Source organism: Plectropomus leopardus, chromosome 8, assembly GCF_026936395.1.
Source record: "Plectropomus leopardus strain MGB_pleo_1.0 chromosome 8, ASM2693639v1, whole genome shotgun sequence".
NCBI classification, from domain to species: domain Eukaryota; kingdom Metazoa; phylum Chordata; class Actinopteri; order Perciformes; family Serranidae; genus Plectropomus; species Plectropomus leopardus.
Genome location: NC_142183.1, coordinates 23,691,432 through 23,718,191, shown reverse-complemented (window position 1 = coordinate 23,718,191; position 26,760 = coordinate 23,691,432). Strand labels below are relative to the sequence as shown.

Here is a 26,760-nt window from a genome sequence, read left to right as displayed (position 1 = left end):
TCATTGGGCAGTACAGCTCAGTGTTTTCCAGCACAACATTGCAATGTGACAACATGATCAATGTTATGCACTTCACCTGTTAGTGGTTTTAATATTGTGGCTGAACTACAATCCTGCATGATGTCCTGTCTGCCATGGGCCTACAAATCTACTAAATGAAATGAGGACATATAGAACCATTTAATCTGGATTCTGTGTGCTCCTCTTAAGTGAATTTAAGGGACAATCTGTGATACGAGTGTGAAACAAATGTTGACATTGCTTCAATACAATACAGATCTGCTGTGACCGAATGTGTAAATTATATATATGTGCTTGCACCTGTGTTATATGATGATGATAAAACCGCTGACAGGGCCATGTAAAGCTACATAAAGGTGATTCCTGTTTGGATGGCAGAAATGACAAAGAGCGTAAAAAGATAATTGTTTATTTTGGTTCTTCCCCACCAGTAGTTTATCCACAATCAGACTGAAAGAAAATATAGACTAAGGTACACGAAATGCAGGGATTTTTAATATATACCACAATTAATTTCATGGAGACAGCATATGTGCATACTTTAAAGACTAATGCCAATATGATGACCACTGACTTCAAGGGGAATAATCCCATGTTTGGGATCTGGGTGGGGTTATTTAGGGACTGCAGGACGAGGGTCTGGGAAACTTGTTAGTGAGCACAAACAGAACACAAAACCCAATCACTTATCCATAGAACAAAACAATAAATGGTTTCACCCACCACTTTCAATGACAATTCAGTTTTTGATGCAGTAATGGATCGCGCTCACTTGCTAGAACACTCAAAACAATCTTTACCTTTACCAACTCACAAAGCTCTGTAATTGTTTATTATCTAGGGTTTTTATATATATAGATATATATAGATATATATACAGATATATGTATATATCTCTATATATGTACACACACGTAATTAAAATACAAAAAAGTTATTAAAGTGCTTTCCACTGACTCAAACACACAATCTCTGAGAGAATGGTATTGATACAGCATGTTTGAGAGTTAAAAATCACTTATTTTCTGATTAGCTGTGTTCATCAGTGCTTGAGGGGATAAAGACCAACAGATGTAAGGCATGATTGCAATCAAATGGTTAGCTGAGAGAGCACATCTGTGTCATAGGTAACGTCACACATACGCAACTTACAGTGGCTGTCAGATGTCACCAATTCGGGGGTTATAAAACGTGAAGCCAACCATCTGTCAAGTCCATATGCTATTCCACCTGTGAACTATCGGAAACCATCGTAGCAGATATAATAGCAGACTTCTGTGTCAGAAATGTGTGGTGTACACTAAAGGGATATTCTACTAAAATACCAACTGCACCGTTTCTCCTTTGTTAGACACTGCTGATCAGACCAGACTGATTCAACTTTTAAGACATATTTAACAGAATACAGCCTATATTATACATGATTAATTTAATGGGAACTCCAAGTGTTCAGGCTTGGTAGGAAAATCCAAAGTGATGGAAGGTCAACTGTCTTTAATGAAATATCTTTTTAAGGTGCGTAATGTGTGTCAGCATCACTCAAAACCATTTATGAACTCATGAATGGCCCTGCCCCTTTAAGACCACGTGACATTGAAAACAAATGTCAAGCTAAAAGCTGGTTAATAAGGAAAAGAGATACTAGTTGGTACTATGAGGGCAAACTTCACCGGTACTCATTCTGCCTCATCTGAAGAACTGGCATGACGCTCACAAAGCACCACTTTCTGTTTTACAGGACACAGTCATCATCTTGCAGCATTTCAGCTGAGTGGGTATAAAAATATAGACATTTGAGACCCTGAATATATGTTCATATGTGATTCTGCAACAAAACAAAACACAATTTACAGCTGTCCCACTCAGTGTACACACTGTCTTTTTCAGACTTCACCCCCATCTAAAACGTGTTCTCGCATTACCCCTGGGGGAGGAGGTTTACACCCATTACGACACAGAACACAGAACGGCAATTATAATGTCGTCTTCATCAACAGCATACATCCGTCATTTCTTTGTTAATACACTAAAATTACCTCTGGGTGTGTGACACAGATTTACTCGGGAAAGAGGAGTGTGTTTGTGTGTGCGATGGCATTACATCAACATGTCTTTGTGATGCCTGGCTATGTGCTGGCTCTTCTCCGAAGGCCTCCTAAAGCCCTTGGTGCAGTAGTCGCAGCGGTGAGGGTAGTCCTTGGTGTGAATGGAGATGACGTGGCGCTTGAAGCCAGAAGCGTCCGTACTGTTATACTCACAATACTGGCACTGATAAACCTTTCTACCACTGTGCGTCTTCATGTGCTTCTTCAGCTCAGCGGGCTGCCGGAAGCCTCGCCGGCAGCGCTTGCACTTAAAGGGGAGGTCCTTTGTATGCAAGGACAGGATATGGCGACTCAAAGTGAAGGTGTCGGGAGCGTTGAAGTTACAATGCCGGCACTGGTGCACCTTGTTGCCCTTGTGCGTCTCTGCGTGTTTCTTCAACTCCGAGGGCCTGTGAAAGCCTTTCTCACACACGTCACACTGATGGGGGAAGTCCTTGGTGTGAACAGAGATAATGTGTCGTTTCAGGTCACTGGAGTTGGTGCTCTTGTGCTCACAGTGTGGACACTGGTGGGTCTTGTGGCCTTGCACCATCTCTATATGACGCTGAAGTTCCCGTGCGTCAGCGTAGGCTTGGGGACAGTGGCTGCACTTGAAAGGCAGATCTGCGCCGTGCTTGCTCTTGATGTGAGTCTTTAGGTTGGACTGGTCTGCACAGCGGAACTCGCAGTGCGGGCAGTGATAGGGCTTCTCACCTGTGTGGGTCCGCATGTGTTTCTTCAGCTCTGACGGGTGGCGGAAGCCTTTGGCGCACTCAACACACACATGTGCAAAGTTCTTACTGTGCACGGCGAGCAGGTGACGGTTGAGCAGGCCCTGTTCGGCCGTCTCATAATCGCAGTACTTGCAGTGATGCAGTTTGGGCTCCCGGTCCTTGACAATAAGCTTGTCAGAGCCCAAGGGGCTGGACTCGTGGTAGCGCCGTGTGTATTCGGTGTATTCTGGAGAGCGCTCATTGTTGTGATTCAGCAGCTTGTGACTCTCCAAGTGGTTGTGGAAACTGACCTTTTTGTTGGTGGTAAAGTCGCAGTCTGTACACTGGTACTTCTTCTTAAGCAGGTGGTCCGGGTGGTTCTTCATGTGGCATTTGAGGAAGCCTCTTGAGCGAAACTTCTTTCCACATATGTGGCAGGGGTAGACAGTCAAAGGCATGCCATCTGGTCCAATGATAACAGCTGTAAAAGACGATGATGGCAAAATGAATATTGTTTAACAAACTTTTAAAAGTGTCAGATGCTCATGATCAAGTCATACTCATCATTCAAGAATTTTATGCTGCTCATACCAGTCTGACACTGCCGTGTGTCTCCTTTCTTCTTCTTCTTAGCTTTGGGTTTGAGGACACGGTTGGCGCCCATTCCCTCTCGGATTTGCAGAAATTGTGTAGCTGCTCCATTTTTCACCTGATCAATGGTACTACCTGCACAGACAGTTAAGATTTCAATATCTGCAGGGTAGAAGACACTTTCTGTTGGGACAAAAACATTTCTCTATGGCACTGTCACGTTTTAAATCTAAACCTTAACATTGGCAGTACACACCGCACAGAAACAGGCAAATACATCTTGTTGTTGAGTAAGTTTTTTTTAAGTATGCTGGCATACAGCTGCCTCCTTTTACTGATCTCTTTTAACAAAGACTGAAGGTTGACACCTTCTTCTTATTGAAAGCCACACAGCCTATCTGACAAAATCGAGTAAAAGGAACATACTGATATCATCATCGTCATCATCATCGCTGTCATCGTCATCATCCTCTTCTTCTTTTGGATGGTTCTTGACTGCCATGTAGACCATCTTGTCACGGCCAACTCCCAGTCTGCCCGATGATGCCGCTTCCAGGTCCGGATGGCCATTCTGGTAATCATCCTCTGTTATTACCTCCGTTCCACCTGGAAAAAGAAACAAATTACATTTCAATTAAAGCCATGACCTACAATCACAGAATAACGTTACTTGTACTGTTGAAATGATTTGTTTATTTATTAAGTCACTTGCCTAGATCGTCATCTGCTTCAGCTTTGAAAATGTAGACTTTGATGACCTCAGATCCGTCCTCCTCTTTAGATTCCTTGTCTTCCATTACCTCAGTGCTGATCTCCAAGGGAGTGTCTCCTATGTCCAGCTTCTCCCCCACCTCATCCACTACAGAAACACAAATAAACTTAGAAATTGCCAATAATTAAATATGACATTGCATAATAACAGTGTTTACAGAGAACCCCAGTAATGAGTCCTTAAACCTGGAAATCCATTAACATTTCAGCACCTCCGGTTCCCTCATCTCAAAGTCAGTGGGTTTTTTGAATGTTTTTTTTGTTAAGCCTTAAATAAGTTCTGTGGTTAACACAAGCTTAAGAGACTTTCACCTTTTGTTCTACAACATTAAATATGTCAGTAATTCGCAGAACTCTGCTGAACACAGCTTTACAGCCCCACAGCCGGGGCAATGCGTCCATTATGTAGTTCATTTTAGCTTATCAATAGCCATTTACTTTTCTCAATTGCATTTAGGCTTCAAAAATCCTGAAAGTGGTGTTCATTTGTGAATATTATCTTGCTGAAAAAAAAACAGGAATATATCATAAATGTTTGTTTATCACAAGGCTTATTTTCTACAGTGATCCGAAATCCAATGGAAAAATTCCACAGACTTTTTGACGAGGGAACCAGAGTAACGTTAGCTTTGTTGGCTGACAGAAAAACATCATCCCTTGGTCACTCTATTCATATAAGTTATTGTAATGCAAGCTGTCTTACAGGAGATCATGAGGTAATCTTCAGAACTGCTTCTTGCATCATCATCCTCATCTGTCTGCAGGGGAACGGCCTCGGCTGGCAGCTGTTCGTGGATTATGGTCTCAGAGTTGGCCTCTGTTACCATCAAGCCTTCCGACACAAGCTGGTGGTCTAGAGTGTTGTCCTGGTGCTCAGACAGCAGCTCTGCCACAAACACCTGGTCTGGCATGTCATCATGGTGGTGGTTTGAGTCCTGGATGAGGTCTGAAGTTAGGACGTGATGATGATGGGAGTCCAGAGCTTCCTCTATTGCAACCTCCGTGCCCAGAATGTTCTCAGGCATGATCACGCTGTGTTCTGACGACACCATGTCTTCGGTGGTCATTTCATGGGCTTCCACCCCTTGAGACTGGAGACTTTCCACATCTACCTCGAGGCCTTCAACAACCTCAGCTTCCAAACCCTCCACCTCCACCTCTTCCTCAAGGCCCTCAACAACGTGAGCTTCCAGGTCCTCAACATCTACCTCAGTTTCCAGGCCCTCAACCACGTGCGCCTCCAGACCCTCCACTTCCACCTCAGCCTCTAGGCCCTCGACGACCTGAGCCTCCAGCTCCACCACCTGCGTCTGTAGCCCTTCAACCACTTCTGCCTCCAAGCCCTCAACATCTGCATGCAAGCTCTCCACCACTTCTGTCTCCAGTCCTTCAACCACCTCTGTCTCCAGGCCTTGAACCACCTGAGTCTCTAGGCCTTCCACCTCGAGCTCATGCTCCAAGAGGATGCCCTCGTCGGTCATCACGTCAGAAAGAAGCATACCCTCGGGCACAGACACCACAATGTGCTCTCCGTCGATGTGAGCCAGACCCCCCATGCCTGCAACTGTAAACACAAGACACAGAGAGGAGTGCATGACAAAGAGATCTGAAACAACTGAAGCTCTAACACATTTTTCTCACGCTCTAGCAAAAACAAAGACATCAGTGCAGTTTGTCACATGTTTTAAAACGTGCATCACTTATTTATTTATTTATTTGTGTGCTATGTTAGACTGACCTGTAATGTTATTGTGATAATTAACATTATTTTAAGAAATAACAGAATTTATCCGTAAGATCTATAGTCTTTCATTTGTATCTTAATGTGTCTTAGACTACATGTTACATGCAGAAATGATTGCCATGTCTTTCCTGACTACCTACCAAAGTCTTGCATGATCATAGCGTGGGGCATCTTCAGCTCCTGAGTGTGTAGCTCCAACACCCCTCCTCCTTGATCCATGTCTTCAATCTGATAAAAGACTGAAAATTGAAGTGTAGACTGTGTCAGCTGTTTTATTGCACTTTTTTTTACTTTGCATTACTAAAAATGAAAGTGAAATCACCAGCTTACAATACTGCGTTGTCTAGTATTCAATACATACCTTCACATTTGCTGACAAAACCCTTAGAATACAGCCAATAGGATATCTGATGTTTTTCCTTCCATCAAGGTGATCAAGCCCTCTGACAAAGAAAAAACACACAATTGGTACTCCTAAGCATTGTGCTGATAATGGGAGAGAACAAAAAAGGGGTAGTGAGTTTGTTAAGTGTAGTCTCCTGTGTTGTAAAGACATTACAACACACAGCATTTCTGCACGGGCTTAGCTTTATACACCGGGCACTGGTGCCACTACAAATAAACACTGGTGGAAGAGGTATTTAGTTTCTTTACTTAAGTGGAAGTACTACTATCACACTGAGAAAATACTCTGTTACAAGTAAAAGTTTGTCATAGAAAATGTAACTTTTGTAAGTAAGTGAGTATATTCAGGAAAAAAGTACTTAAAGTATGAAAAATAAAAGAACCCAATGTGAAGAAATATATATAAAAAAAAACACCCCCAAAAAATGTTTTTTTGAAAAAAAAACCCCCCAAACTTCCAAATGGTCACTAGGAAAATAGAAAAAACATATTAATTCTTCTTGTTTGATTGTTATGTTAGGATCTTAATTTGTAAATTCTTTAAAGCAGTTGGAAAACATGTAGTGACGAAAAAAATTAATGTTACAAAATTTCCCTCTGTAATGTAGTTGAGTAAGAGTATAAAGTGGCATGACAAGAAAATACTCATGTAACGCACGGTTACTATTAATATGTACTTAAGTACAGTACTTGAGTAAATGCATTTAGTTACATTCCAACACTGAAAATAAAGGTGAATGAACTAAATACGATACAGAAACCCCTATCTGCTGCCACTGAGAAGGAGGGCAGTTGTGTTGTTGACCACGGGCTCCATCCATTGCTTATCAAGAGTACTACACGCAGCTTCAACCTGAGGACATGCAGCTATACACCTGGAGCTGGTTGAGCCTGATGGCTTCAACCAGCTGAGACAAAGGGTTGTCCCACTTAGTGTGCTGGAGGACGAGCTTACAGGCAGCGGCTCTGATTTCTCTGCAGAAAAGAGCTTTACTTGGTTGTTTTTATGTGGGAGGAAATGCCTGGCCGTCACATGACGGTTCAAAATGAGCCAAATATGAAATGTCTGCAATAGTATGTAGTGACCGTTATGGGTCCCTGATTTCCGCGAATTTAAACTAGTTAGTTGGGATTACACTAACGCAGTGCTGCCGCAGTTGTCGTTTTAAAATAGTCTTGTACTCTGGACTCTTTGCACAAAACTACACATGCTCCGACTTTATGGCCGCCAATGAAAGTACCGCAGACGTTATGCAATGCATACTAGGGCGGCTACCGCCCTCCACCCACCAAAGCTAACTAGCAAGCAGGCTAGGGCTGTTCCTCCGAGCGCCATTTTGTTTTAGCATAATGGCTAACTCAAGAAATGCGACAACCGATCTTGTCTTATCATTTACACCACAACTCAACACAACGTTACAGTGTGAATAAAGTCGCCAGTATAAGCAACAAACTAACATGCCTTATGACATCGACCGTTTGCGTATCGCTCAAATCTGAGCGACGACGGCCGCCCGATCGGCTAGCTAGCTTGCTAAGCTAGGTGAAGCAGCTTGTGCCGCATTATCTTCCATGTTGTTTTTCCAAAAGGCTGAAAGAGGCCCGCTACGGCCGACTGGGCCCTTGCGTCTTATTCCACATGCCTTTCTAACCGATTCAAAATAAATTTACCTGATAGCGTTGTCTTCTGACTCTATCGGTGTTTCTCCCCCTTCTCAGTTTTGTCTGTTATTGTTTTGGTTTATTTTTGACGGTAAGCTAAGTGCGGCCTGCAGTTTTGGATCCCCGGGCACCCTTTGCTAGGCCTCGGCCAATCAGCTTGCTTCCTGACAAGCAGAGGGAGGGCGGGGGGCAGACAATGCGTGGCCTCGTTTACCGCTGATCCCTTACTATTTGCGTCATGCATAAGAGAGCAGAGTTACATTAACACAGACATTCTCATAATAGGAACATATTTGAGACCGGTTCGGAGACACAAAAGTCAAACGTTATCACACCAGGAAATAAAAACTTTAATGGTTTTGCAGACTCAGACTTTGTATGCGCGGACGAGGCCTGTGGGCCATTTTGTCACAGGGGGTGGGCAGCGCCGAGCAGTCATTTGTGAGGCGGTTTGGTCACGCACCGAGGAAATATCCGGGAGATGCTGACGACACTGCTGCTGCTGCTGCTGGCTAATTACGATGTGAAGCAAACAGACCTTGCATGCATGGATCATGTAGTACTTAGCAAAACTCTTAAACTTTATTTTAGTTATAGTTATAACAATCATACATAATTATTTATCAGTGGTCTCTAACCTATAATACAATCAGAACATACAGGGAATGTGTACACAATATATAAACGCAAATTATTTAGAATAAATTAACTTCAACAGGTTAAAGTACCAAGTATTTAGTGTGACCCCCCTTTCCACTTTGCATGTCTTGTACTCTCTCCGGCAGACAATGTGAGATTTACAAAAGTAATCTGGTGTTTCTATACCAGGTTGCATTCAGTGCATGTCCAAAGGTCAATATTGACTGAGCTACTATTTGTTATGGTTGTACGATTCCATGTGTTACTTTTAATGAATGGTACATATTCTCTTTACTCTTTGTATCTTAATGAAGATACATTAAAATCCTCATTACAACAAATCTAATGTGGACTTTTTGTACAGTACTGTATACATAATTATGTCTAAGTGTCTTTATTAAGATATAAACAATACAGAGAACATGTACAATTCATTAAACACCAAAAAAGTCACCACAAAATGGCCTCTTCAGTCTTAAGCCAATACATCTTGAACTCTCCTGAGTAGACTATCTAGAGGTTTTCTCATATTGTCTTACCAAGAGTTCAAGACATGCCTACTGGAGAGGAAGGTCACACTAAATACTTGCAACTTTTAGCCTGTTGGAAGTTCTTTTTTTCTGAAATATTTGTATTTTTAATATTGTGTACATATTTCCTGTATGTTTTGGTTGTATTTTAGTAAAGAGACCACTGAGAAATAAGTACGTATCATTCATTATCATTATAACCTTGCTAAGATAAAGTTTATGGTGCCTTAAAACCTTTGCACAGTGCTGTATATAAATGTAAATGAACAAATGCTGCAATTACAGTTTCAGGGTAGACTTTATTATTCATTTTCATTACAGCTCCTAATTGTCAGAGGCACTCTGCTTGAGGGTGCATAGCTGTCTAAGGCACAAGGCCTTCGTGCATAAACATTTTCTTTATTACAGTGGTATCCAAAAGCACACTCAAAACCACCTTAAGATATGCAGTAAAAAGGCCTGCAAAATGCAGTACCATAACAGTACCTTAAATGACTCTAGATTCTTCTGGAATTAGAAAGAGTGTTGCAGCTGAAATGCACCTTGGCACAAACCATATTTTTCTGTTTTTGTATCATTTATAAGGGCAGTGTGGTTTACAGGAGTTGCATTGCTGTGTAAGCAAAGAGCAAAACACAAATACAACACAAATCTAAAGATATTTCACAAACATTCATGATTCACGCAGACCATTGTGGGGAAACATGGATGATTTGTCATATTGCAGTTACACAATGATAAGGGAAAAAGAACCCCAATAAAACCAAGCATGCAACACTCAGCACCTTCATCTAGTAGGAATTCACACAGAAAATGAACAAACCATCAATATCTTCATTTAAAATGTCTTCATATCAATTACATAAACAGAACAGTAATACCACCCTTAATATTCCAGCAGTTTCTCACAATTACCATAGAAAAATAAGTAAAATTGACACAAACAAATCTTCTGGAAGCTCAAGAGTTGGTCCATATCACAAGTGGAGTGTGCATGTGTGCCTTCTTGTCTGCCTACACAGCCTCTTTGTGTGGGTTGACAATGTTTCATGCGAGGGTAAGGAGATGAGTCTTGACTATGGATCCAGTGCAGCCCAGAGCTCCAGTCTGAAATTGGGGACCGAGAGGTTGTACGACACATTTGCGGACACAGTGGCTGTGTTCTTTGTACAGTGAGAGGTAACGGGGAGAGGTCAGGTCAGGGGTTGCAGCAGTGAACGTCCTTCATCAGCAGTCAGACTCAGTAACAGCCATCTTTCCAGGATTCATCTGACATTTTAGTCATGCCCAAAGACCTGTCGATAACACACAGTTAGTCTTCGTTCAAGCAAGATCCAAAGTATCAAGTTGTGTTGATATTCCTCAGTTTATCACCATTTTTTCATAGCTTTTCATTTAAGCACTCACCTCCTGGGCGGCTGTGAAAGTTTCCCCCTAACAGATGCCTGTCCTCGGCCCACAGCAGCCCTCCCGGCCCCGGTGGAGGCTCTTCCAGGTATGTAGGCTCCACCATTTGCAGAGCCTGGGGACTGGACCCTGCGGCCCCCTCCTGCAGGTGGTGCTTGGACAACAGGCAGACCTCTGGAGGGCTGACGACCAGCTGCCATGGAGCCCACAGGTGTGACAGCTTTAACTGGAGTCCGCAGCGACAGAGGTGACTGTCCACTGCTACGCAGTCGACTACACGCCATACCTTGAGGAGAAGAAAGGCACAGTGGAATTGTAGACTCTAAGCTATTCCTTTCAGACAAGTTTAGAAAGAAAATAAATATTAACATATGCAAAAAATGTAAGGTCTACAAAATGCATGATACATACAAAAGACAAATATGCTTTAGTTGAAATTCAAACACCAATCATGGCACGTAAGAGTTGTAGGAAAACCTTAGAGGAGCTGCACTGGACTATCAAGGATAAGTCTGGAGTACAGAAGTGAAATAATCACAGAGCAGGTAGGTGAATGGAGGGTTACTTACTTACATTGCTTGAAGTATGTCAAGGAAGACAAGTGATTAGGGAGGGAGGAGTAGCTGTCGCCCATATAGTGAGTTCATTATAGATGATGACTTGTTAGGGTTAGATTGTCAAGGTTACATCGATACATCATTTTCAATGTATCAGACTGATATTAGATTTTTTTTGGGGGGCGGGGGGGGGTGGATTATATCAATGTCTCTTGTCCTTCAAAGACATAAAAGTTGTAACATAAAACTTTGTTTATTTTTCTGTACATTCACAATTATTCAAAGCATCTGAATTTATCTTTGAAGATATAATGCATTCAAAGATCAGCAAAACTGTGCCTACTGGCAGGGTTAGTTACAAAATTTAAAGGTCTACCTTTGTGGAAGTCAGACAGATCACCGACAATTAATGTTTGGATAAAACAATTATAATTGTATTGTACTTAGATAGGTTAAGGTTTTCTAATAAGGATAAGACTCAAATATTTTTCAGAATTTGTAGTCCGCATTAGAGTACCTCAAGGGTAGTGGACTGTAGTGGACTAACAGTGTAACAGTATACCCTCACATCGCTGTTTATATGTGTTTTATTTTATTAGTAATGTTGAAGTCTTTGGACTTTTCTATTTATAAAGATATTTATGGCTGAGTTGTTTTATATTGAAAATCCTACAGTAAAGGTTCAAAAACATCTATATTTAAAGGTTCCTTGTTGAGATTTTTTTACATTTACAAAATTTCTGTTTACATTCACCAAAAACTCATTACATGTATCCTTAAACTCTATCAAACATGGTGAATACATTTCCTCCCTCATAAGCCATTTTTTTTTTGAAAATGTTGAAACCTGCATTGCATCCATTTGTTTGTTAGCAATCATCTTATTCACTGTGCTACTTGGTGCATTACTGCCATCTGTAGATCAGTGGAAGAACGTGAAACCATTGCCACGTGTGTGTTCTTGTGCAAGTTATATGCAAAATCAGGACCAATTCATTAAAAAAGCTCTCCATGGAGCTAGTAGTGGTCAAATATTCCACACGGTACCTTTAACCCGAACTTTCCCAAATATTCATTAAACCTTACCTGTGGTCATGCAAAGGTCGGAGGAGGTAAGGTGGTAGGACAAAAGTGACACTACAATGCAAGGCAAAGGCCGGTGCTATTGTATTAGAGGAGTGGTGCGGAGCAGGTGAGGAGGGAGGGGTTACCTGTGGAGGGGGAGTGAGTCAGGTGGGACATGCGGTTGCCAGAGCTCTGGAGGTTAGCCTCCATGCTGCGGCTGTTTCTGACTGCTTCCAGGGAACGAAGGCTGGTGCGGGGGGCCAGGTTAGGCATGCTGTGCCTCAACTCTTCTGGAACCACACATACATTACACATTTAGCAACAACAGTATGTGTATCATCACAGATTTTGTACGAGGAATTTCTGTGATGATCGCTCTGATCTTCTTGACCCGGGCTATGAATGCTGAATTATTTCTGGATAAAGCCTACCTTCACTCTTGGCAAACTTAAGCAGCTCTGCGCTGGGGCCCTGGAGAGATCTTCTTGGTGTTCTTGTGCGTGGAGCCCCGAGTCGGCTGCTGTATTCCTGACCGTGGTTGGAGGTGGATGGAGATAGGCACCGGGGTGAGCCTAAGGGCGAGGGCGTGAAGCGATGACGTCGCTGGGGCATGGAGCAGAACTCATCCTCCTCGTCCTCAAGGCTGTAGCTGTCAAATTCCTGATCACTGTAGGTGCAACCCCGGCGCAGGGACTGCAGAGAGGCTGTGGAGCTGCGGCGTGATGCAGATGCTGAGCTGGAAGCATAATCCTGCCTTAGACCTGACAACAAAAATCAAGAGTTATAAAAGAAACTGCATACACAGGAAGCCATGCAGATGAATGTGCATGCACATACATATACAATCACAGAAAAGCTTCAAAAAGAGTCAAAATACAGATCTGATCTGCTGAAGTGTCAGAAAATATTTGCAAAGACACTACCTGTGCTCGTCCTAATGTGGAAATAAAAAGACATGTGATATCCAGCACACCGTGTGCACAATATTACTCACTCTCTTCCTGTAGGCGAGCCATAATCTGGACATCAGTGAGATCCTGCAGCTTATAGCCCATAGAGATGGAGTCATCTGATGTGCTGAGCTCACTGTCTATGGAGGACTGCGAGCTCAGGGCTGAGTGCACGCTTGTGACACCTGTAGAAACACAGCAGGATACCTGTCACAACAAGCTGCACCTCACACAGAAATAACATTAATCACAGTTGTTTCCACTAATGTTGGAGGGAATTACCTTAAATTTTCAAATAACAGCTGACACTGAAAAAAAACGGCCATGGGAAACATATTGGTTTGTTTTTTTAACCAGGATTTAAGTCATTTTTATACCAATTAAGGCCTTATTTTTAGAATAATGAATTCAATGCTTTTTAAGACTTTTTAGGGATCCGCGAGAACCCCTGTATCACGGCTAAAGGGTTCTTCAGATGGAGAAGAACAATGATAATGCCCCTTCATAATCCTTCAAAAACACAGATCAGACTATTTCAGTTTGACATTTTTTAAAACAAACCTTTTTAACAGATATTCCCTACAGTTTAAACCTGACACTGCACAGCCACAGAACAATCATATCACAGCATGATAACTAGCTTTCAAACCAAGATTGCCTCACAGAATAAAAATCCCCTCAGCCCCAAGATGCGGCACATTTGATATGAGGCTTTAATAAAGTACGGTCTTGATTAATGGCCCCTTTCACACCATAAAGTGAGTATGACAAATGTTAGCCATCACCTATGTGGTAACTGAACTGATCACAAAAGATGCCGACGGGTTCAGTCAGACTCTTAGTAGATGCAGGAACTGATTGATCAGGTTCATAGAATTGTATTATCACCTCAAGGAAATCAAGCTAAGAAGCACATCACAGTGTTGATGAAAAAAGTTTTTTTAAGTTGTAAAATATACGGGATCAAAACGGTTCGATCAGTCACAGTCAGCTGGAGGTGTGTGAGGTATGACTCACCTCACCTCGACTAACATTAGAGTTGGATAGTGTTTACATTTAGAGCGATTTTTGAGACTTTACTTTTTGAACAAGTTGCAGGGGTGATGTTTTATATAGAAAAGAAAAATTATTGTGGCAGATCAGTGCTGCAGAGATTCTGGTTCAGTTCTGGTTCATTGGGAAGCCACAGTGCTCCGTGGAAGACTTCCCCACATTGAGGTACTTTCTGGTACCTTCAGACAGAGGTACCTTCTGTCTGAAGTTTAACCTGGCTGCTCGGTGGAGCTCCATTGCTGGTTTCTAAGCTAAACCCAACATTATCACCCAGATATGCTCTCAGCTATCGAAATTTGGCACTGACGAATCAGTACTCAGTAGCAACAACATAATTCGGTCAGGACCCTCAAAAGTGCTGATTCTGGTACCCAACCCGCACTAGCACACACGCAGCACTGCCTTTATCAGGACAACTTTAGATTTAAGTTTTATATTCACCTGACTGATCTGGCCAATATTAAAGAATCTAAGGTGTGAATGCAGACAAATCTGTGTTTGATAATCACATTTGGTTTAGTTAAATGAAGAGGTCTCTTAACCCAGACTTTACTCATCCAGCGGCATCAAACAAGAGAGGACTGTCTGCTGCTGACGCCCTGTAAAGCTGTATGCAAAGTTGCCCCTGCCAGGCGCGTCCGTCTGACACAGCTCTTACTCTCAGACTGAGACAAACGGGAAGTGACATCATCATCCAAGGGGCATTTGGTTATGTAAAAAGTCTGAGATTAGACAGGATTACCACCCACAAGCCAAGCATTTACAAGTTCATGCAAAGACGTATTATTTACAGGGTTTTTATAACAACATCAGCATTGTTTGTCTCTGCACAGTGAAGTGTCAGGTACTGTGAGAAAATGTGAGGAGGAACAAAAGTGCAAAGTTACTGTAACAATCACCGCATACTCAGGGTCACCAGCAAAATACATTTCACACAGGTTAGCATTGTCCAAGAACCTCCATTACACCTGTTTTTATCCATGAAGTACAAACCACATATACTTCACATAATCACTGACCACCTTCCAAAGTGTTACAGGTGTGTTTTTCTACCTGCCAGGTGCACACTGTTTCCCACTCATTTCAATACAGCAACTCAAAAGAATCTAACCTGCTTGATAGACAATTGATCACAGCGATGATTACTTGATGAGTCAATTAGTTGGCAGAAATTGCATTGGCAATTACGTCAATGCATAGTCATTTGAATCATTTTTTAAATAGACAGAGCTACATCTTTGAAATCAGACCTTTTTGTGAAAGAAAACCTTGCATAATGTTCACTTCTATGAACTGCCTTTCTCACACAAGTGGGAATTCTTTGTTGAATTGAGTAAATAATGAAATGAATAGTAAACAATGGCTGCCTGGTAGCAATAGAAAATCAATCTAGAAAAGTTAGGGTATGTTTTGAAAAACGGTCAATAGTAATGTGCAGTATATGTGACACACAGTCAACATGCAAAAATGCTAGAATAGTCTAAAAAAAACCGAAAAAAAACATTCAGATCCCGAGGGGACATATTTTTGATGCATTAGTGCACACACATATCAACTGACCTACATCCTTACAATAATTGATGTCAATCCCACTGTTGTGTTGAGCAGAAAATGAGGAGCACAGTGTGTTAATGTCATGCCATACCTGAGCTGCCACAGGTTAGTAGGGATTTGTTAGTTGATTTGTGGTACCCAGGAGAGATCAGGCCTGAGCCGGCCGAGCCCGCCTCTGCTGATGGGCTGCTGTACATGTTCCTCCATCGAGATGCTGCCAGGAAACAGGAGAGGAAGGATTGAACATTAATTATTATAAAGAGAGAATGATTACACCGTATCAAAATGTGACTGCAGCGTTTGGTTCATAATGCATTTCAAAAATAAAATATGAGCTTTAAAAAAAATGGAAAGGAGTCTGTGAGGAGCGGAATTAATGAGCTCCAGTAATCCAGTGTCACCCTCATAAACTGACAGAAAGCTGAGTTATAACACATATAACAAATATGTGTCGAGGTAAATGGTTATTCTGCAGCCTGGTGTCATTTGCATGTGATTTGATGAAGGTTAATGCAATGCATGGCTGCACGTAATGGCCTTGTGCTCTAGTGCAGAACATCACCAATCAGAGGCTGCAAGATCATCAACATAAGTTAATATTTGATCAGAAGCCTGCAGGTGTATACTGACCTGAAGGAGAAGTTTTTCATACAGTATAAAGCTGCTGTGGACAACAGACAGTGTAAGAATCACTCATATTCATTTATAGATAAATGCAGACTGATTCACCGGAGTTCCTGCTTTAAACACAGTAATAAAAAATATGTAGACAGTTTGATGTTCAGTGTTCTAACACATGTAGGTGTGCATAATTTCACACAAGAGCTTTGAGAACAAACCGTTGCAATATTTGCATACCTATTAGGTGTAGGAATGACCAAACAGTTCTGGGAAGGTTACTTTTGAAATGTAATAGCTTACAGATTACTGGTTACCCTGATAAATACGTAATAAGTTACATAAGTATTTGATTTACTTCAAGGTTGTGCAACTTATTACATTTGATGACTATTTGATTACTTTTCTCACAAATGTTTTAAGCAAGGCAATAACACTGAAAAAACCTAAAAACATGAGTGCATGAATGTTGTGCTCAAATTTGTCTAAACAGCTTTGCTGACTCGCATTCACCAAAAATATGCCAATATGCCATTTTTTCTCAGTAACTGTTTAATAGTTATATTTATTTGTAATTTAACTGCTGTAACTAGCTGCTCCCCAAAAACGTAATCAAATATTATCGCAATACTTAAGTAACGGTAAAATATTATTGTAATTTTAAATGTACTGCGATACACCAGGTATTGCGATAAAACATATTCAGATATATTGCAATTTTTTTTGCCTTTTTTCAACTGCAAATTTTATCCCCAAAGGAAAATCTGTGATGCTTTCAGCTTGTTCATCTCACTCGAGTCTGTTTTACTGCAGCAAAATGTATCTAGTGATCTGAAAGCAATTCATTTGGTTATTCTAGCAGGCCAACAAAAATATAATTAAAATTTGCAACAATAATGCTATTTTATAGAATAATGACATCCGTGTATCAAAACAACATTATCACAGAAAATATAATGTGATACTGTGCTGTATCACCCACCCCACCCCCCCACCCCCAGATACATAATGCAATTAACCAAAACTAACATTTTTTTTTTTTAACTTGTTCAATTCATCTTTACTGCTCACCCTCCACTCTCTACACCAACAGGCAGTTTCATGGCCCAGTGCTGCCGTTTTAAAAAGGAAAGCTGACCCGGGGAGGAAGGTAATCCAACCCAGCCCATGACTTCATGTCATTCAGCCCTGGTGTGAATAGCTCTGTTGTTCAGGTTCTGCGGTGTGCAGGAAGTAGGAGCTGCGAGCGGGATAAATAATACATGGGCTCTGTTGGATCAGACACAAACTTCTGTCCGCACATGGAGACGTATACATCATGTACACATTCACTGAGCGCGCCGGCATTGTTGTGCGACCAAAACACACACAGATCTGTGCACATGCACAATGAGGTGAGCAGTAAATAAGAAAGCAGAACATTAACAAAAGGGAGGGAAGACTGTCTCTCTGCTTAACCAGCGGCCTTAATCTTGATTTAGGCAAACCACCCTGAATGCTGCAACATGTGACTCAAAGACCGTCAAAGTCTTTCTTGACTTTTCAAGGGCCCATGATATTTTTTTGCCCCACTTTATCTGCATTTTTCAAACATACCAGATTAAAACTCTATTCAACTTAAACATAATTTCAGCCAGCTGGCATACATGAAGGGATAGGTGGAATGAAAATGAAGAAAAATGTGTAAGCAAAACGTCACATGTCGATGCATATTACACTACGTTGAGAGCTAAAGTAAATTAATTTGCTGTTGTTACATGTTACATTATGTGGAAAGTTAACCATAGAAGATTTCTGCAACAAAATTTCATTACATGACATAATTCCATGACTTTTCCCAAAATTTAAATGATTTTTACTAATGCTGATTGTGAAATTCCATGACTTTTCCAGGTTTTCAATGACTGTGGGAACCCTGTATCTATAATGAAAGATGTTTTTTTCTAGCATAGACTGTTAATCTTAGAGTTTATAAAGGGAATCAATTAAAATGCACGACTAATAAATGTTTTTGTTCAGACATTTCAAAGGATTATTGCAAAAAACGTGTGTATGCATACTCTGGTCCAAACGGCTGATCAGGGTCCGACAAGCAATCTCTGTCTCTGGGCTGCGGTGGTCAAGAGCCTGCCGACACCACTTCAGTGGAGACTCTGGGCCTTGATCTGCAACTTGCTTTTTTGGAGACACATACAACCTGTAGAGAAGAGACAGAGAAGCAGAAAGCAAACCATTACCAACAGAAACGGGAGCAATGGCAAGGAGTAGAGGCAGAGTAAGGTAGAGATGGGACTGAACTGGGCTGTAAGGTATGCACGAAATAGTACTGAGCATGCCATGCACAGCAAGAATGCTTGTGAGACACAGGCAGACAGAATCAACGCCTAACCACTGAAAGCTTTTACGCCAACAGTACACCGTGAAGCAGCAAGGATCTCACATCAAACAACAAAAAAGCTGTTTTGTTTAAAGTGAATAATGTGATCGGATCAAACAGGTAGTGAGCAAACACTGTAAGTAAGTAATGCATCTTTGAACATCCAGCCTAACATCTCCAGTTCATCCTATAATGACAGGCCATCCACAGTCAAACAGTGTTATATTAAGAAACAGCTGTGCATTGACTTCCACTGCCAGAAACGATCTCATCTAAAAACAAACAGCCTGCCATGGCGGTTTTTTATTCATCCACACAATGTCGCCATCTGAAAGCATCACTTGACACACTGTTTCCGCTGTCTCCTCTAAGATGCGTCCAGCATTGCCACAGCGAGAGCAAACAGCCATTAGTTCACCACAAGCTTTGAACCGGCAGTCACATGGGCTGATCCTTTGAGCTGGATACACAAAAGACCCGGACTGACTGGTTCTGGACCAATCAACTACAAATCATCTTCCCATTGGGCAAACACAAAAGGACCCATTTCCCACTGGAATGAGCAACAATATAGAGAGCAATAATCAGGTCACACATCCTGCCAGAGAGCACAGCTTCTCTCGCAGTGTGTTGGGGGCGGGAGCTGCTTCGTTCACACACAATCCTTATGTTTGATGTGGAATAATGACGCATGTTCTGCGTGCTTTTGAGTTTTGGTCTCAGGCTGACACCTGGTTGTTGCCTTTTACGCAGATCTGCAAAAGTAGCTCCATGAGCTGCTAAAACAAACAAAAAAAAAAAATATATATATATATATACCAGACTACAGTTGGTACAACCTACTGCTACAATAACATTACAGTATATCTGAGATGAGAAGAGCAGCATTTGTGGATGAAGTCAACACCAATATCTGTATTTAACTGTGTTAAATCTGTGTCTGTGTTGCCAGGAGCAACATCACACAACAGGTTGGATAACTTCTGTAGACGGAAAAGGAAATTTATTTATGACTGTGTCATTGTGAGGAGCGTAAATTGAGAGGCTTGAAGTTTAAGCCTGTGTGAAGAGTCTAATAGGCCAGAAACACTATTTTGCTAAGCTTATACGTTTACAAATCAATCTCCATAAGTAATAGGGCTGTACCATTTTTTTAAACAATTAAAGTTTCTATTGGGGAATTTGAATGAAGCGTCGAATGCCTCTCATCGCTTTTAATAAAGCGATTCGGCGGGTTAAATGGGTTAGTCTTTTCTGATTGAATAAACTTTTTTTCGGTGAATAAGTGTAATTTGTGGTGCTGTTAAATTGCTGTGGGGCCACTTCATTAACCTTTTGAAACCTGGAGCAACATCACCTTTCTTTTGCAGATGCCTTTAAAAAGTATTTAGACCTTTGAACCCTGAGACAATTGCTTTGATTTCTTTTTTTAAAAAAAAGGGAAAAAGAGAATGAGCAACTTGAAAATTATAAATAAATAAAAAAATAAATTGCAAGAAATTATTAAAATCATTAAAATATTATTATCACAATTACATCTTGATTTATGTTAGAGTATTATTTGATTTTTTCTGACTTTTCCAAGTCTTGTTTACCTTTTTTCCAAGTCTTGTTTACCTTTTTTTCAATACATTTTAGCGTGGACTTTACAGCACTCTGGTGTTACTGGAAATGTTTGGAACACACAGAAACAATCCTACACAACCATCACCGTAAGCTAATTCTACATATGGTATATTACTAATAATATTAATGGCCTAACGTTAATTTGCTACTGTGCAGATATACCGGCTTTAAACAGAAGGTTTTAAATATAGCTTTGAACTATAAAGAAACATCCAGCAGAAAAAATAACCACAATTTTAGAGCAGGAGTGACATTCACATGGCTGTTTTGAATTGACCTGATGGGGTTGAAACATTGCCTGTCTAATCTAATCGAGTCTGTGAAGTATTATTTAGAAGAAGCTGTGGATACTGCGCCATGGGCAATTTTTTTGTTCTCTTGAACAGATTTGATCGTATGACTCCAAAACTCACAACACCAGATCCCGCGGTTGCTCTGAGCTCCAGTGTTTGTGTCCGTGTTGCAGCCCGGTCACACAGGGGGGCCCTCACATCACATGCTGTGCAATCCCACCCAAAGCAGTTAAGCTGTTGCAGCATCCAGCCCAGAGCAGATCAGATTATGTCGCCGTTGGGATTACTGGATGTTTTGGCTATGATAACCTCACAAAGCACATATGGTATGGCTAATGATGTGAAACCGAAAATAAGTCGTGAATGGTCTGGCTGATAAGCAGCTCAAGTAGCCATCAGGAACACAATATGGTAACTGTTTTAGGCAACGCACACAGCATAAACAAACATGTCTAGACTGAACTCTGGCATGAAATGAGCATGGATTAATAGTAATTAATCCTCTATTAGTGTTCCTTTGGGGTAATTATATACTGCCAATTAAACTGGAGGAAATAAGCAAAGTTCATCCTGTTTTTATGAGCTTCAACCTGACCTGCATTCAGGAATTAACTAACGCAGATATGGCTTAGTTGATCATTAGCACATTGTATAACCAGGCTTAGAGAATGCAGATCTGTGCTGGATTTTTTTTCACTTGAAAAAAAACATTATCAGAACAATTTCTGAAATAGCTTTTCTCTTTGAAACAGCTTGTTAAAACTCTTCTGATGCTTATCAAGCTTTTATTCAAGCTTGGTTTAGACAGGTGGGAGTGAAAACACGCTTTGTCTTCATTATCATAACCTGCCAAACAGGTCACAGAGAAGTCTCGCCTGTTATTCGCTCGGTCAGAGATCTCAGAGTCAAGTTGAAAAGACAATCCACAGCCTCTCACTTTTGTATTCACATCAACCGCCTCTGAACTTATTCACTTTGGCTGGCTGCCCTTTCTTTAACCGCCTCCTCCTCATCACTCTGGTGTGTTTTTAGCTCTCTCTTCTCCATCACTACACCTTATCATTTCCTCCTGATTGCAGTAAATATCCTGAGCTGGTGTTCAAAGTGTTTGCAAAAGTTAAGCAAAGCGTTTAAAGTACAAGTAAAGTCTTTCCCTGGTTTTGTGGATAAGGAAAATAAAAATGCAGCTTCTGTCTTGGCTAAGAAATAAGTCTAATTTTAAATCCGAATAACCCAATGCTACAGTTCAGCGTGCAGTCACTTCCTGTGGGGGAGAAACACACTTTGAAATCAGAGGTCAAAATTAAAAGAAAAGCACAAGTGACTCATCTGGCTGAAGGGGCTACCGTACCTATATACAGGCAAACACAACATGCACACTTTAAATGTGGCATTGCTGTAGCTCATGTTGGCAGAAAACAACTTCCCCTGAGGGTAACTCGTGCGCACTGGGACATATTACTTGTTATCTCTCTCACAGTTGCAAATTTTTAGGTTAAGCACACAAAATATAGGTTGAATATTCCTAACAAGTGGCTGTAAAAGCAGAACTCGAGACCAGAGACAGGCTGTGCAAGATAATAAAACATACCAACTGTCCTCGTCCTCTACTTCTGCACACTCATCTTCCAAATCTAGGACATCCACCTCATCCAGTGCAGACTGGTCCACCCCTGAGTCGCTCTCTGCAAGTGTCTCTGACTCATAACTTTCCTGAGAGGGGCTCTCTGGCGTCTGGGCCTGTCCCGCTCCATTGCTGCAGGTCAAGGTGAGAAAGCCCCCACACGGACCCTGGTCCTCTTCCTCTTCGTCCTCTTCTTCCAGCCTACTGGCCACGGGCAGAGGGGACATCTCTTCGCCACTGCTGCTGTCCTGAGGGGGCGACAGCTCAAAGTCTGTGCTGCCACTGTGCTCCAACCTGAGGTGTGAGTTGCTCACCTCTTCACAAGTCAAACTCTCATTAATATTGACAGCGGCTGTGAGGTTGCTGTTGTCGCCGTCTCCTCTGTGGATGATCGTCTTGCTCCCTCTGTTGCGAAGGGTCTCATTCTGGACCTCCAACCTACGCACAAGCTCCTGCAGCTTTCGAACCTCCTCCAGCTCCACCCCCGCCAGGTCCTGACCCACCTCTTCTTCCTCCTTGCATCCGGGATTGGAGCTCTCCATGAGGCCTGCAGGACTGCCATTGTCAGCCTGGGGAACCACGCTGGCACTGTCCGGAACCACCATGCTCCTACTCTGTTGGGAGGAAGAGTAACATTATAATTTACATGATGAAGTACACTGCGAGTCTACATATTAACCCTCTGAAACCTAGAGTGACTTCACTTATATTGTGAGCACCTTACACAAAGATTTAAACCTTTGAACATTAAGCAAGTAAGTGCCTTTTTTTTTTTTTTTTTTTTTTAAAAAAAAAAAACCCATGGTAGTAACTAGGAAAGAACTGGTCCACAATTTGCAAGAAATTAGTAGCAAACTATGTTTTAAAACGCTCAGGGAAAACTATATTTATAATTATCACAATTAAAAATTTAATATGTTGACACATTAATACAATATTTTATAGCACTTTTCCCATGTCATGTTTGCCTTGGTTTTTTTAATGGTTCTATTTCTTTTCATTTTATTTCAGTTTTTCAGTATATTGTTTTACTTATTTCTTGCTCATTTTTGGGTCTCCTTCCGTTGCTCAGCCTTCTTCCTTTGTTTTTGATAGAAAACATGCCAAATTGCTCATGATACCTGATGCATTAGCACTACCTGCAAGCTCAGGTTGTGTTGCTGACTACACTATTACCAGATGGGCACTAACTTGCAGCAGCCCAACAAATGGCAAACACAGGAAAAACATACAGTAAATATGTCTAGTTATTTCAAACACGTGAAAAACCGCTGGCCGTAGTTACATGAAGTAGCTCTGGTATCAATGCGCCGCTGGTACATTAACTAGCCGATTCCAGCTAGGTTAACATCACCAGTGTTTACATGACGATGATCACTTCTTTTTCTCGTCGTATCGTTTCTAACTCTGCAACTGCAATAACCGCTGCAAGAAGCTAGCGACAAGAGAAAGATGCACACCGTAAAATCCGTGAAACTACAGCTGCTATAATGCAATATATCTAGTCCAACATGTACATTTTAGCACTCTAGTCAATGTTAGCTCGGCTAGCATGCTAACAGCAAAACAATCGTACCGGTGAGAGAGCCGTGTTGTCCCAGTTGTCCCAGCGAGCTGATGACTGAGCTTGCCCGCCACTCGGAGCTCAAACTCCTCTGTGCACCAGCGACCGCATGAATGAAGCAGCTAATTACACCCACCTGAAATGGTCCTCGGCACGATAGTGATTGTCGACACACTGTATAAATGAATCTCAGTGAGCTAGTCCATGTTTTCTTGTTGCTAGAGGATTGCCGACAGCGTTCATGATATCGCTGCTAACTAGCTTGTTGATGGACTTTAGTTAGCTCTGGTGAACAGACCTGCAGCAGCGCTCGCCCCTCCCCCTGAAGGTTTTCGCTGTTATTTGGCGCCTCCTATGGTGGACATCTGGTACTGCAACAACATAATTTTGTAATCTACAGTTTGGCCGTTAGGTGTCGCTGTTTACACACTACTGTACTGGTGCCCTAATGTCTTTTTTCCTGTCTTTGTTTTTTTAGGAAGGGCGTGGGTTTATTTTAATACTATAACGATGGCTGTTATTTATTCATTTACTATTTTTTCTTTGTAGACACTGTCCTTGTCCTACTTGATTTAAAAATGATCGGTCCTGTTTTCCTTTTGGATAAAACTGCTATAAATAAATTGTTAAAAACAAGAAGAAAGCCAATAAATATGTTATCTGCAATGAGTAGTAACAGAATGGCAGTCATTCTTTAATATAGACACCAGGAAGGAGTGAGGAGGGTATTGTTTCTGAGAGGGAAAAATGAATGAAAATGATTTTTCCATGCTTTGAGTACCACAGCTGATATAATAGTCACTTCATTGCACAGGAATAGCGACAGAAGACCTTGGTGAATAAAAGTGATTCAGATATGTGAGCGGGTCAGAAACTGCATGTTGTGGCATGCTTTTAATCAAATAATGCTTTTGATTTTTATCATTTTTTTTAGTTTGTTTTATGGATTGCTGTGTCCTAGAGTCCTAGGCTCACACTAAATACTGTGTGGCATTTTCAGCCTCTTTAGTAAATTTCCCCCATTTTTTTACCCTCTCCTTATTTATTGTTTCAGTATTTTATTCAGTGTTTTAATTCTCGTTGTTAAAATAAGTTGGGCCCGGCAACAGATACAACTTTAATTAACTGAGAAAATGTTATGTTAGAGAGAACCCTTTAACTTCCACAAAGAAATTGGGAATTAGAAAAAAAATATCTACAGTATAACATTGGAAAACAAACTAAACACATGCTGCAGAGCATGGAGAGAGACTCTTGTCTTTCCTTATCCCCAGTCTGCTCAGCTCAGTCAGTATGTTTACATGAAAAATCAAATTACTGTGTAATTCCAACTGAAACTGAACTTTTAAATCAGATATTACACAAACATGTTAGTCTGACTGAAATCTTACCAAAATAGAATTTTTAGAGGTCGGACTAACGCACCCTGATAATTTGGTTGATACTCAAGCTACTCCTTTATGTATATGCCTCAGTTGGACTTGAACTGACTTTCTGTTCTGCACACGCTCCATGTTCCCACACCGGGACTGTACATTATTTATGAGAGGATAAGGGGTGGTGCTATACGGGTAAGGCATTAAAAAAAAGTTAAATACTGGGGAGGGACTTGTGTTTTTTTTCATTTTGGCTTGGGTGAGGGACATACAACTTTAAATTGTAGTATCTTGTATTTCTATTAAACAAAAAAGTCACATCTCAGCCACCCTCCTCCTCTGATAAATTAAGTACAGTCTCTTTAAGGATTTGGGTCAGGTTTAGGAAGGGGTAACACATATCAACGAAGAAACAGTCTTCAACATCAGCACAGAAGCTAAACAATGAACCGCTTTGGATGGGACTGCAGCAAAACATAGTTTGGCCACCAAAAAAAAAACAAAACAATATCAGTTTGTGTGTGTGCGCATGACAGCAGACAGCTGTTGGCAATCAGAGCAGGGAGGAAATTAACACATAAATTGTCAGGTAGTGGTGAATGTTAAATGTGGGTTTCAGATTGGCCACGAAATAAAAAGCAGCTCTTTGAGACCCGAGTTAAGTCCCTGTGTCTTACTTCTTAACTGCAGGGTTAAGTGAAGCTGCTTTGCACCTCCAGAAATGTTTCCATAGGGGTGGCTAGATGGGAAGAAACAGTAGTGAGGGAAGGACACAAATGACTTAAGAGGCTGGGAGATAAAAACAGTGTTGATATTTCAGGTATGTTTTTAGCGATTAAAACTTTCAAGCAGACATGGTTAGAGTGATTTTTATTCTGTCTCTTTAATGCAGCAGGTAGTCTACCTGGTGGCCGCAGTGATCTGCATAGTTGGGAACACCTGGGCTTGTTTCTTTCAGGCTATAACCCCCAGCTCTTTGGCTGCGACGCTCTCCTCCCTCCAGTGTACTATTTCTTGCTTTCACACATCTAACACCTAACACTACACGCAGCACTCAAAAGTTGTATCAGGGTGGTCATGGCCCCCCCTACCCCTTCACATTCACATTATACCCACTGCAATAAACTTGACTAAAGTACTGCTGCAAAATTTGTTAAAAACAAACAAATGATATGATGTCATTGCACACTGTAGTTTATGCATTGATCATTTTGCAAAATTCAACTTTGTCTTCAGCAGGTGGCAAAAGACTGGCAGTTTACTTGGTCTATTCTGTTCGGCAAGGTAAATATAAGGAAGTAGCAGTGCAACTAAAAGTACCTGTTTAACGAGTTTTGTGCAAGACAACAATCGTGTGAATGTCACAGTGTTGATGTAAGGATAATGCATTGAATGAACACAGCAGGAAGTAAAAATACAAGTGTATCTGTTAATAAGCAGTGTAATATTACTGCCTAAATCACAGATGAATCTCTTGGTTTTTCAGTATGGCTCAAGAATGATTTTAAGGACACTGAATACGATCATAATTCTGAG

General features: G+C 41.2%; 2 protein-coding genes across 4 annotated transcripts; both read right to left on the bottom strand.

Annotated features, from left to right (window-relative positions):
- Positions 1-414: 414 nt before the first annotated feature.
- On the bottom strand, positions 415-8,164 carry znf711 (ZFX family zinc finger ZNF711). Its single transcript, XM_042493408.2, has 8 exons — positions 8,001-8,164; positions 6,286-6,367; positions 6,065-6,163; positions 4,884-5,744; positions 4,122-4,268; positions 3,836-4,015; positions 3,410-3,544; positions 415-3,299 (listed from the first exon to the last, which is right to left on the bottom strand). The coding sequence occupies exons 3-8, from the start codon at positions 6,141-6,143 to the stop codon at positions 2,119-2,121; spliced, it is 2,583 nt and encodes an 860-aa protein (XP_042349342.1). The 5' UTR covers positions 6,144-6,163; positions 6,286-6,367; positions 8,001-8,164; the 3' UTR covers positions 415-2,118.
- Positions 8,165-9,439: 1,275 nt separating this feature from the next.
- On the bottom strand, positions 9,440-24,160 carry LOC121948041 (SLAIN motif-containing protein-like). 3 transcript variants are annotated; one of them, XM_042493289.2, is made up of 9 exons: positions 23,985-24,158; positions 22,252-22,898; positions 18,425-18,561; positions 15,838-15,960; positions 13,184-13,324; positions 12,621-12,950; positions 12,336-12,479; positions 10,568-10,853; positions 9,440-10,455 (listed from the first exon to the last, which is right to left on the bottom strand). In XM_042493289.2, exons 2-9 carry the CDS (start codon positions 22,887-22,889, stop codon positions 10,401-10,403), a joined length of 1,854 nt encoding a protein of 617 aa, XP_042349223.1. In that variant the 5' UTR covers positions 22,890-22,898; positions 23,985-24,158; the 3' UTR covers positions 9,440-10,400. The 3 variants fall into 3 exon arrangements, with proteins under 3 accessions (XP_042349223.1, XP_042349222.1, XP_087937340.1); XM_042493288.2 differs by having other exon boundaries at positions 23,861-24,157; XM_088081214.1 differs by lacking the exon at positions 12,336-12,479 and having other exon boundaries at positions 23,861-24,160.
- Between the last annotated feature and the right edge of the window lie 2,600 nt (positions 24,161-26,760).